The 12,529-nt window shown below is 40.5% G+C and overlaps 1 protein-coding gene across 1 annotated transcript in view; it reads right to left on the bottom strand.

Moving 5' to 3' along the window:
• Positions 1-10,862, bottom strand: part of ttn.2 (titin, tandem duplicate 2) — a 217,622-nt gene extending 206,760 nt beyond the window's left edge. Inside the window, 21 exon segments of the mRNA XM_063497648.1 lie at positions 24-192; positions 299-463; positions 562-794; positions 1,090-1,331; positions 1,527-1,754; positions 1,837-1,985; positions 2,094-2,233; positions 2,919-3,116; positions 3,210-3,276; positions 3,503-3,761; positions 4,500-4,559; positions 4,857-5,096; positions 5,623-5,736; positions 5,828-6,061; positions 7,967-8,122; positions 8,742-8,817; positions 8,907-9,118; positions 9,387-9,466; positions 9,637-9,924; positions 10,461-10,664; positions 10,772-10,862. Of these exon segments, the coding sequence (XP_063353718.1) occupies positions 24-192; positions 299-463; positions 562-794; positions 1,090-1,331; positions 1,527-1,754; positions 1,837-1,985; positions 2,094-2,233; positions 2,919-3,116; positions 3,210-3,276; positions 3,503-3,761; positions 4,500-4,559; positions 4,857-5,096; positions 5,623-5,736; positions 5,828-6,061; positions 7,967-8,122; positions 8,742-8,817; positions 8,907-9,118; positions 9,387-9,466; positions 9,637-9,924; positions 10,461-10,664; positions 10,772-10,862 (3,605 nt within the window).
• Positions 10,863-12,529: the final 1,667 nt, after the last annotated feature.

Genomic DNA, 12,529 nt, shown 5'->3' with positions numbered 1-12,529 from the left:
ATAAAATACTAGATATTACATACTTTATCTGTGGATGCTTGTGTGGGGTGATGATGTCACTGTTTTTCAGCCACACAATGTCTGGCAGGGGGTTTCCAATGGCTTTAACAGCCAACTCAACCAGAGTGCCCTGCTTTACAGTGATGTTTTTCAGCTTTTCAACAAATTGAGGACGTGCCAGGGTTTCTTGAGCTATAGATAGCAAAAAACAAAACAAAAAAACAACAATGTCTAACAATATGATCTTTTGGTTAACTAAAAATAAATTATTAGTTCAAGAGTGCTATATATCACTCACCATCAACAGTAAGAGTTACACTGAGAGATGCCCGTCCAGCTCTATTCTGAGCAACAACCGTCCACTCTCCAGAGTCTTGTGGCATGGCTGGGACAATGATCAGGGACTGAGTACCATCCTCTTTAATCACTATCTTGTGTGTGTTATCATTGATCACTTGTTGTCCTGGGAAAAGAAGGACAAAATGAGTTGACTGAGAGGCTGAATCAGAAAACAAAGGTAGACGTCAAGAAATTTTTCTCTGCTACCTTTTCTGTTCTTACCATTGTGGAACCAGTATGTGTCAGGCATTGGCCTGCCAACAACTTTCAAATCAAATCGGGCAGTTTGCCCCTCAGAACATTTTATTGAGGAGGGCTTCATGACAAATACGGGTTTGTATAGTCTTTCGAACTGAGCCTCATCTGTTTCGTCAAATCGACGGGCAGGAGACTGTCGAGGAGATCGGCTGGAAGACCGCCCTGGGGAGCGGCTCAGAGAACGAGGAGATGTCGATCTGAGAAAGAAGCAGTGTCGTCATTTGACATGGCTGCAGTTAAACTAAACAAATTTTAATTTAAAAAATGCAGTGGATAGAAGCTTTGAAAGCTTTCAACCTGATATTGTGTGCTTGTTAAAAGTGTGTGTATTATTAGTGTATTATTAAAGCACCACTATTATTCTGCTAGTCACCAATATTGTCTGCCTTTTTTTAAAGCTAAGCTATAAGCCAAAACATCCAACGTCCAGTTCTCATGGCCATATGTGATTTTCTTAATTTCTTTTTTAATTGTGCCATCATTAGATTATACCTTATCCTCTGTACTGCTGGCTGTGGTGTATATCTCTGCGGCGTTACAGCTTCGGATGGCTCCACATAAAGCTTTCCAGAGCTGACTGCATTTCCCTTCATGTTTGTGGCAAAAGCAGTGTACACGCCTTCATCCTCTGGCAGCACCACAGGCAGACGAAGACTGGCTCGCCCATCTTGAAGAACTTCAATCTGGTAACGCGCACCAGGCCTGATGCGCTGGCCATCTTTGTACCAGGTAATCTGGCACAAGATGACAGTAGTTCAACAAAGCTGGCTAAATGCTCTAAAACTGTGAGACTGCGATGACTCGACAGAAAGCATGAAACATAGCTGTTTGTTGTATTGTCAGATTTACAGCAACGCTGTAATGGTATTTACAAAATAATAAAGGCCAAAAACCTATATTTCTTGGCACATATGAATGTGTCTCAATACCTTTGGCAGTGGTTTTCCAACCATCTTGCAGTGGAAAGTGACTCCCGCTCCCTCCATGATCCTGTAGTTTTTCACTGGTGTGTCAAAGGCTGGCTGCACTGCCTCCTCATCTGCTATAGTCACTAGCACCTCTCCGTCCTCTGCCACAAGCTCTTTGTAAGTAATTCTCATGATACACAGTTCGATCTTCTGTATTATCCTCTCCTCAAAGGCTGAAATGAGGAATTCCTGCAAAAATGATGGACATTAATTATGAACCGTAGATTGAGATCTGTTATCACAGCACTGCAAATGTTTATAGCACAAGTACCGTTTCTGAGACAAAGCTCATCGGGGTTATTGTCCTCCTCTGTTCCAATTCATACTGACTCACGACCACAGAGGGTTCCTGAACCACTGTTGTAGTCACTTCAGTTTTATATGTTACATCGTGCTGCTTCATATGTGCTTCATATTCCTCTGTAAACACAGATACGGATACGCAGATAAAGCCAGACACATCTTTTCAAAGTGATTTTTAAAGAAAGTTTAAAAAAACTGCAAAAAACAAAAAAAGGATGCCAGTACCTTCCTCCAACAGGCTGGTGGAAGCTGAAGCTTCTCCGTGGGGATTTTTAGCAAAGATGGAGTATTCTCCGGCATCGTCAGCAAAGGTCATCGAGATCTCCAGTTTACATTCTCCAGTTTCCTTGTAGGCAACTTTGTATCTGATAAGAAAACCAAAATAAGCTAGTGCTCCATCATCACAGCATGATTTCAAGGCTCAATAACAAATTGTTCTACCTTAATATTTGGTTTGTCACTGCCATTACTTACAAAGTAAAGTGGATTTTTATTTAAAATACAAAAAAACGATGTGTTAGAGAGTGTACAACGTACAAAAGACAATGATAGCTAGCTCAAGTTAAGCAAATCCACAAAAAACCTTGGCCAGTGATGTAAATATGTCTTTTCAAAGACACTAACCTGCTTAACTTTGCAATAACATGGTCATCAGAGGACCACTGTTAAAAGGACCTCATAAAGAAAATAACTGGACTGCTAAATGCAGGTAAGTTACCTACATGTTAATAAAGATCATTACCACAGTTGTGGTAATTATTAAGGTCTGATCTAAAACATTAAAAATATTGCAAACATTACAAAAAAGCTGACTCATAACGGAGCAGGACTATAATTGTTCCTGTTTGTTCCACAGATAGGAGATGAAATCAAAGAGATTAAATACTTATTTCACTCAGTGACATGCAAATCAATTTATAACTATTATGGATTTTTTTTTCTAGATTTCTGGTTGATATCTGTTTCTGTTCATTTCTTTGCAAGTCAGCAAACTCAGATATTCAGCAGGGGATCCATTTTTTCCTGTATGTATTTTATAATCTGTATCACCTGTATCCAGTGGTAAGCAGCACGCCATTCTTCTTCCAGATAATGTGAGGTCTTGGATTTCCTCCAACCTGGCATTCAAACACAACACTTCCTCCCTCCACTAGCTTCTGCACAGTGGGTTTCTTGATGAAGAACGGAGCTGCAGGCTCTCCTGCACTCAGCTCTGTCACTGTCTGCAGCTTTGTTTCAGCTGCAACACTGAAGAGGAGCAATAGCTTTATCAATTCTGCAGCTTTGGATTCTTACATGACTGTAAATCTGCAAAGAATGAATCTGAATTTTACAACTCACGTTTTTTCTTGTGTGATTGCAATTTCTGTGACAGCTGTTTCCTCTCTGCTTTCGATTTCTTCTGAAACTACAAGAGAAAGTGAAAGTCAAATTAGTTTGTATAAAACTTGATGATCTGTAGTTTTAGCATGTCCACAACTTGGACATTTGAGTCTGTTGTGTTCATCAATTTTCAAGTGTACCAGGTGACCACAGGCTCATGCAAAAATCCAGTTGTTTTTCTCCTCTACAGTATATTCATTTCCATACAAGCTTGTCAGCTTTGCTTTGGCTTATCATTCCAACATAGATACCTTTCACAAGCAGGTAGCAGGAGGTGCTCACAGTTCCTGCTTCATTGGTGGCAGTGCAGGTAAACCGGCCACTGTCTTCAGCAAATGCCTCACGAATAATCAGCCTGGCAAATCCGTGCTCGTAGCTGATCTGGAAGTCAATGGAGCTCTCGATCTTGTAGTCCTCCCTGAACCAGATTATGACAGGGGAAGGGTGACTGCTGATTTTGCACTCCAAGGTCACTGACTCGCCTTCGGTCACAGTCAGGTTCTTCAGTCCCTGAAATAGTCATAAAGAAGTTTACAGGATGTACAGCAATTTTACATCACATTTATATTCTGAAGACAAAAAGGCCTACTAGGACTAAATAGTGATCAGAATACGCTCTTTAACTCACACATTAAAATGTCGTCTTGTAATATTGTCAAAATTAAAGACATGCTGAAAACTAGTTCATGCATTTGTTACTTCTAGGCTAGACTAATGTAATTCCTTATCAGGCTGTTGTATAAGCTCTGTTAAATGGTTAAAAATTGATCCTAAATGCTGTAGCGAGAGTACTAAGGGAGAGAAAGAATGAACATATTTCTATAATATTATGTTGTGAATTGTTTTCATGTTCTCGTACATTATTGGGTTCACTTAGCCGTGCAAAAAATGCAAAAATATATTATTTCTTACATTGAATGTGCAATAGAGACATTTGAATCACAAACTGTAATTATGTAGTATTATTATGAAAACTGATAACAGGAAGAGCTTTAAATGTTGCTACCTTCAGTGGCTGTTATGAAGTCAGATGCAGCACTTTGTACAAGTGAAATGATCAGTTATCTTTTAAAGTTTTCACTACAAAACATGTTACCTTACTTTTATTGGGTCTTTCCTTGATAAAGTGTATGGTTAGGGGTGGATCAGGTTTTCTCTCTGATATTTAAGGTACATTCTTACCAACTAGCTCTTTAGAAATAAACTGAATTTAATTGGAAACAGGAAGTAGATAGGAAAAGTACTCACAGCAATAAGAGTGGGTGGAACAACAGGCTCCTGGGATCTTGTAGGCACTGCAGCCACCTCCTGCAGAAACCAACAAGACAACTTAAAAATTGTCCCCCAAAAAACAAAGTATGGGGTTCTGTTAGAATAAAGGGAGAAAACAGGTTAGATTAGACAAAAACCATATAAAGAGGACAGAGGGATGAAGGTGAAGCAGCAAAGACAGGAATAAGAGGAGGAGGATTCTTCATGAGGCAGGTGAAAGGCAGCGTATCAGTTGCTGCTGCGTTAAGATAGGTAAAAGAACTCAGGTGAACATCCACACAGGATTAAGTTGAGGAACGTTAGGAACGATAGCAGTGAGGACATCAGACCAACCTGAGGTTCCCATTCCTCAAATTCTTCCTCACTAAACGCATAAGCGCCTCTGCTGTCAAGTTGAGTCTTATATCGCACATCTCTGAACGGTGGTGGGAAGGGCTCAGGTATCACATGAACCTCCACTGCCGCCTGTCGAGACGGACTGGGAGATTTGACTGGCTTGATGATCTTTCTGGGGGTGGAAGGGGAGGATAGCTCTTTGTGCAGTGTAGCGATGGCAGAGCCAGCACGGGACACCTGATCAGCCAATGAGAACAGCATTAACCATCACACACAGATAGTAAGTCCAAATTCTGCTGGGGATTAGTGAGCAAGAGACACTGAACCTAAACAGGAAATCTAAACCAGCTAAAACCGGACTAAAACTAAAACAGGTTGAGAAACAGCAACTGTTTCTTTGCTGTGACTGATTTAATCCGTGAGGTGAGATTAGCTGATGATAGCTGATTTAGATGGTTTTTCCACGAGTTGACTGCTTCATCTATTCTACAGACTACTACTCTGAACCACAACACAAAGTCATATCTAAGAAAAAAAGAACAATGTGATCAGTGTTACTATTGCTGTTATATAATAACCACAAACTATAGCTAGTGGATGTTATGATGGGGTAGTCCTCAAAAGAAACAAATGCTGTGGTAGGATGGGTGATACTGTGAGGACAGGATCAACGGGGATTAGACGGAAGGAAAACTGTATGTTAAGATGTTCACATTCAAATGAAGGTTTTGAGATGACGATGGCCTCAAGCTGTTCTTCTTACCTCATGTCTAGGTTCATGTTTAGGAACAGAAACTTTAGAAACTGTGAAATGTGGAACTGGGGGCTGGACGACACCAGTGTCCACACAGGAGAAGATTTCTGTTGTTCTCTGAATCTGGAGTAATCAACAGAGTATGTTAGGATAGTTGATGCTCCATATCATTAAAATGAGACGTAAGTAACTGAATTCAGGGAACTCGTCCAACCTGAGAGACCTGGACTCTGTGCTGCTCTGCAGACACAGCAGGCTCAGTAGGAAGTGTTTTTGTTGCAATAACTTGTTTCTCTGCAGTTGCTGCCGCCTGCTGCTTTATCCTCAACTCCACATGCTCCTCTTCCTCTTTCCGACCACCCTCCCCATGCACAGGCTTGAGGACACGAGCGAGGTCAACAGCGGCCACCACTGTGGCCACTGCCTCAGCCTTTTTTTCTCCCTCATCCTGAAGACACAACAAGCAGCACACAGATCTCAGAGAAGACAATGCTCCACCAAAAGCCTTAAGGACTGAAAAAAACACGACAAATAAAGCATCCATAAAGTCATGCAACACACAAGTGAAATATCACGCAGTCTTCTATCCAAGATTCACAACTTGAGGTTCAGTATCTTGTCCAAGGATACTTGGCATGCAGATCGGAGCAGCCATGGATCGACTCGTCATCCTTCCAGTTATTAGATGAGCTGCTCTACCATCTTGATCTGCAGTCACCTAATGAATTAAATGCATAAGATGGCCGTGGGAGGACACAAACCCAGGGCACTGTCGCAGGAACTGTAGCCCTCAGTATGTGGGTCATTTTCTCAACAAGGTGACCAAACACTCTCTCTTTATCCTGAGCCAAAAACTTCATATGTAAATTATGCAGTGCTGGCTCTTTTAATAATTGTGATTTGTACAGCACTTTGTGATTTTTATGCCTGTAAAAAGTGCTCTGTAAATAAACTTTTCTTATTTACTAGAATGTCAATAAACATGCTGTGTATGGTTAAAATGGGACCTTCCTTTTTTCTCTTATCATTGCTGACTAGTGCAGCGTCTAAACTTTAACAGTCTTATTAAGAGTGGAGTCAGATTACCCCTTAGCTTTGAGGGGCAGATGTCTGTTGCACTGTAATTACTCTTGCTGTTCTACGTGCACTACATGTTTTACAGCTGCATTAAAGAGGAACATGGCGAGTGGGAGTCAGCTGTTCAGTTATTCTAAAAGCTACATCTTATTTTTAGAATCTTCTTTGTTAACCAAAATGTGTAAAATCTAACATCACAGCAAACAGAGGCTCTTTCATAACCAGCTAGCTAGGCCTGGCGTTAGCCGATAACTCCCAATTTAGAGCTGAGCAAGAAAAGTATGCAGGACAAAAAGTCACACTTGAAGCATCAAAATGATCATCCACAAACCAATGAATGTAGTAGCTACATCCATCTTTTTTATACAGTCTATGGTTACAGCATGTGATGTTCACACTGCACAGCTGTTGTTTACAATACAGAATGCGTTATCCATCTTTGTACTGCAAGGCCAGCTGTTCAGTCTCAACTCCTCAAGTCAGACTTTGTCTAGGAGCAACATACTACAAACTGCCCCTGATGCACCACTAAATGTGAATCAGTGAAAATGTTTGTAATTTTAAGCTTTTTATATATGTGTGTGAATGTGTGGATGACTGAATGTAGTGTAAAGCACTTTGGGGTCCTTAGGGACTAAGTAAAGCGCTATACAAATACAGGCCATTTACCATTTATGCCTGCAAACTCAATTCTAAAAGATCTCACAGAAACTTCTTGTTTGCAAACTGATTTAGAATTTTTCACAACAGCCATACCTTCTTAAAAAGAGCTTTGTTTTTTCTTTGGATTGAACATAATTTTTTCAAAACTGACCCTTTTGCTGCCCAGCGCTTGATTGTTACTGATATTATCTCTATGATGAGTTCAATTTGATAAATATGATTTTAAGGTTATGAGTGAATTCAAAACTGTAACAATGTCCTGAAGGAAGACTGGGTCAAAATGAAAAAGAGTCACGCTTTGGCAAACAGGATAATCACATTAGAAGCCACAGCTAATAACCAAGAAAGGACAAAGTTGCATTAAAAGAAAATAAACGAAGAAGATAGAAAGAACAGAAAATAAATGCATATTCACTTTACATCCAATACATCGGCACAGCTGGGCCAACATGTTCACAACATAAAAGTTAGTGATGTTAGTTTAAAAAGCAAAATTAAAAACAGAGTATTTGTCCGTGTTCATTCTGCAGTCACAAATAAAACCCACTAACATGTCAGGTTGGATGTACTGATTGAGTTGAGTTAACCAGCATGCAGGCTGTACCACTCTCACCTCTCTGGTGGCAGCCACCTGCTGCTCCCAGTGCTTCTCCATGTGAAGCTGAGTGGTGCTGCTGACAGCGGTCATGCTTGCCATGCTGGTATAGCTCGCTTCAGTCGCGTAGTCTCCCTGTTTCCAGGGCGGCAGAACCTCTGCAGAGCTAGATACCTGCAAGTAGATGATTGAGGTTACGCTTTATCTAACACACATTCAAAAAATGAAGGTCTGCAAATTTTGACAGCAATTGTTGTGTGTGTGCTTTGAGAGACAGATCAAAGCCACTTTATGAACTAGTTTTCAGACTTTATTCATTGTGTTTTATTTTTCCTCTGTATCCTGATGTTACATGTGATCTCCTGCAGATTTTCATCTTGCCTCTAAAAATTGTTATTACTATTGCCAAATGCTGTAATTTCAGTTCATCATATATACTACTTTCTAACAGTAACTTACACCCTGCGTCTCTGCAGGAAGACAAGAATAACAATACCAGAGAAAACAGGACTGTTGCAGGAACAGTCATTAGTGCGTCAGTGATCAATAATATTTGTACAAAAACTAGCTGGTATTCAAAACTAGAGTCACTAATTGTGTTGCTGCCCCACACCTGAAGATGGCACCTAATACAGTTAAATACATGGAATATGCAGCATTTTAAGTGTTATCGTTAGTTATAAAGTTGGTATTTGCTGAGCAAACTGAAAAACCAAACAAACCGAGACATGTACACTAAGTCACTGTTACAGCATCGTGAAAGTGAAAGCAGACTCCAGATAGATGCTCTGACCTGTTTCCTGGTCATGATGGGAGACTTGACTGGTCGGATGGGAGAAACAGACAGTTTGGTGGATGGAGACACTGGTCTGTAGACAACAACACACGACGTAGATCAGTCAGTTCATGTAGTCAATTTAGATGACCACCTGCCTTCACTGAGATCACAGTTGTATACCTGACAGGTGTCGGTGTTGGCCCTTTCACATGTCTGACAGGCGAAGGGGACTGCTGACGTCCTGCCGTCACCTTAGAAACATAGGACGGCGGGGACTTGGAGGTCGGCTTTGGAGGAACCCGTGGGGGGGTTTTGTGAGCCAAATGCTGAGTGATCATTCCTTCTCCTACATGGATCTCCCTCTTAGTGGAGGCCTGGAAACTAGTCTCCACCTTCAAAAGGGGAAAGTTTTATATTTACTAAGAAGTGAGATATGAACATATATGATATGACCTTATACACATTAATTCCACACTCTGTTACTTTTTCATGTATTTTTTAGCAGACTTTATGATCAATACTGTCAGCATAACATGACAATCGGGCAGAAGTACCTGAATAATACTGGGAAAAGAAATATTTACTATTTAAGAACTAGGCTTTCTGCTTTAATCAACTTAAACTCAGATAATTGTTTCCTAGAACACTTAGTTATCTCACCCTCTGTACTCTGCTCTGGGAAGCCGTTATTTGGGATGTGGAAACAGTCTTCAGTTTCTTAGCTGGCACAGCTTCCTCACCTGCAACAACAATAAAAATGAAAGTTTAGGTTGATTAATTATAGTAAACTGTCATTTAACACATATTAAAAACTGGAGTATTCAATTATTATGAGGATTATGTGTGTCAACATAAAATATTTTGATCAAACTTGACGTATTTGAAGAATTAATTAAACTGTGGTGCTTACCCTGAACTAGCAATTCAGCAGTGGAGGTGGCCCGTCCGCTGTTGTTGGTGGCAGTCACAGAATATGTCCCAGAGTCCTCTGGGAAGGCTTCAGCGATCAACAAAGTATACAGGTCTCCATCTTGGAGAATCCTGAAGTCGGCCGAGCTCTGAATCTCGGCCCCTTCTCTGTAGAACTTAACAGCTGGTGTCGGGATTCCTGTCACTCGCACATCCAGCCTCACCTGGCTGCCTTGTCTCACTGTTAAACTCTGAAGTCTTTGAAGGAAATTTGGAGGTGCCGTCTCCACTGCAGAGATAGAAGATTAGCTTGATTTTACTGCTGACCTACCCTTACCAAGCAGTAACCTAACTAAAAGCACCAAAGACTAATAAACAAAAATGAAGAGTTCTAATCTGGTAACTGCAGTTTACATCCATTTCTGTGCAGATAACAAATCTGCGATAACGACGTGATGCTGTCGTGTCAGTGTGGACCAAAATCACTTTGTTAAAGCTTCTCATGAAAAACTGAAAATAGAAAACAAAAGGGAACCAGCCTGGTACTAGCAAGTGTCTGTGTGTACATAATAAAATGACCGTCAACATGGAGTCCTGATGTCTTTTATATTATCATTAATAAATTAAAATCAATGATTCAGACCTCAGTGGGTTTGAGTTTGTTAATAACTTTATGCAATAATATGCTGCAACAGCTGCATCTATACTGAGTTTATCACTGGATTAAGTGACAGGACGAATTCAATGATTTGAATGGGAAAATACTTCAGTGTATGTTTCCTGTGTTTTCCCAGGTCACCGGTGTCCCAGCCTCCCTGCTCTCACCTGTAACGAGGAGTTCAGCGGTGCTTGTGGCTTGTCCAGCTCCGTTCGTGGCTCTAACAGAAAACCTTCCGCTGTGTGCAGCCGTCACAGCAGGAATCCTCAGAACAGCGCGGCCATCGCTGAACAAGATCTGTATACCTGGCAGAGTGGTGGTGGAAAGAACCTGGCCATCGCGGAACCAGCTCACCTCAGGAACTGGAGAACCTGTGGACGACAGAACAGTACTATTTTGTAGTGATCGGGGAATATTTGACAGTCACAAATGGTCGGGTTCAACATGTGAGTCGGGTTCAGTCTGGAAGCTGTCTTACCACTAATTTGAGCCTCAAACGTCGCGGCACTACCCTCAAGTGCCACGACGCTCTGTAGCGGCTGTGTGAATGTCGGTGCTTGTGTTGACATGTTGGCTGGCACCCTACACACAAATAAGACAAAGACACAGTCAGTGGACACGTCAAACAACATCAACAAATTAGTGCAGCATAAAATGAAACGTCCTTTCAAAGAATTGTTGGCATTACCTGGCAGCAAATATCAGTATCACTCACATCATGCTCGGAAGTAGACATGAATGAGAGGAATCAGTCCGGAGAGATAATAAGGTCTACTCTATAAGACTGCTCCAGTTCAGCTCAGCAGTTTTTAGCCTCTAACTAATTTTGTGAGAGACCTTTGTTTTTAGCTTTTTACAGTTTGGGAGAAAATTAAGGAGTCGTCTTTAACCCTGTAAGACCCAACCAATCAAAAAATAGCCAGCCATGTTTATTAACCCTTATAAACAAGCAGGGTTAATAAATATTTTTTGCTATATCATGTTGTGTATGATATATTTTGTTCTATATTTATTATATATTTTTATCGCATGTCATACATTGGGTGTTTTTGGCAACTTTTTGGTAACAACAATAATTTTAGACAAAAAAAAGAGTTTTGTCCGTAACATTTTGAAATTATGGCAAGTATTGATCATGTTGATGAGATCGAAGTCTCAGAAACTCAAAGGGCGTTATAGGGTTAAGACTTGAGATTTTCTTAGTTTAACTCATGAGGCCAGATAATTTTTAGAAATAGCCTCTAACTATTTTTGTTTATAGACATAATTCATGGTTTGTACCTTTTTATTGAATTGTCCACAGAGACAAGGCTGTAAAGGACAAATCTAAAGCTAACTTTACCTTTACGTTGGAAACAGCAACAAAGGGAGATGACTTTGGGGGTTTTTTCACGCTGTCAGTCAAACCAGCACGACTTCAGACAAGCTGTCTTAGTTAGTAAGATGGCTTTTACTTCAGTTTGGACATCTCAAAGGGAATCAGCACTGCAGCAGAGTTTTACCCAATAATGCAGTGACAGGAGTAATACTGTAACCTTCACATATGAGTCCTATGAGTTTAAGGTGCATTGTGGGTAATATAGGTGATATGAAGAAAGACACATTTGGAACCATTCGTGTGCAGAACAACATTACAAGCATTACGTTCGTCTATAATCTGAGTGAAAAATATATTTCAGGATGAACCTTTGCAGATTCTGTACCAAATACATGTCTTTATATTTCTTATCTGCAAAAATGAAGACATCTTCCTGTGTTTAGGTAATGACCACAGATGAATTAGATCATCTCCACTCAGAATGTCTTTACAGACTTTGCCCATCAGACAGTACACAGATACACAGCATCAGTTTTTAAATATTCAAATGTGACCAACACAACAAATATCTTTCAGCACTCTATGAAACTACACTATCTCTGTCTTCATTAAACTGCATCAAATATCCCACTGCTGCTCACTCCAGTAAATAAAACATATGTAAAAACACACACAGCTGTATCTGAGGCTCTGTAGATGTTGTGTCCATAGCTTCTCTTTGATGGTTAGTGTGCTGACAGCAACTCTGTTGAGTTTATTTTAGGAACGACATCCCCAGATGTAGTCCAGGCTCCTCACAGTCTGGCTGATGAACCACTAGCTGATCAGGCAGATCAGAACACCAGTTTAAAACTGGGAATCTACTCTCAGGTTTCAGTTCATTCAGTAGATTGGGCTGTGATTTTATGATAGTTTGCT

Source organism: Pelmatolapia mariae, linkage group LG16_19, assembly GCF_036321145.2.
Source record: "Pelmatolapia mariae isolate MD_Pm_ZW linkage group LG16_19, Pm_UMD_F_2, whole genome shotgun sequence".
NCBI lineage: Eukaryota > Metazoa > Chordata > Actinopteri > Cichliformes > Cichlidae > Pelmatolapia > Pelmatolapia mariae.
The sequence above is the reverse complement of the archived record's forward strand: the minus strand, read 5'-3'. Positions and strand labels throughout refer to the sequence as shown.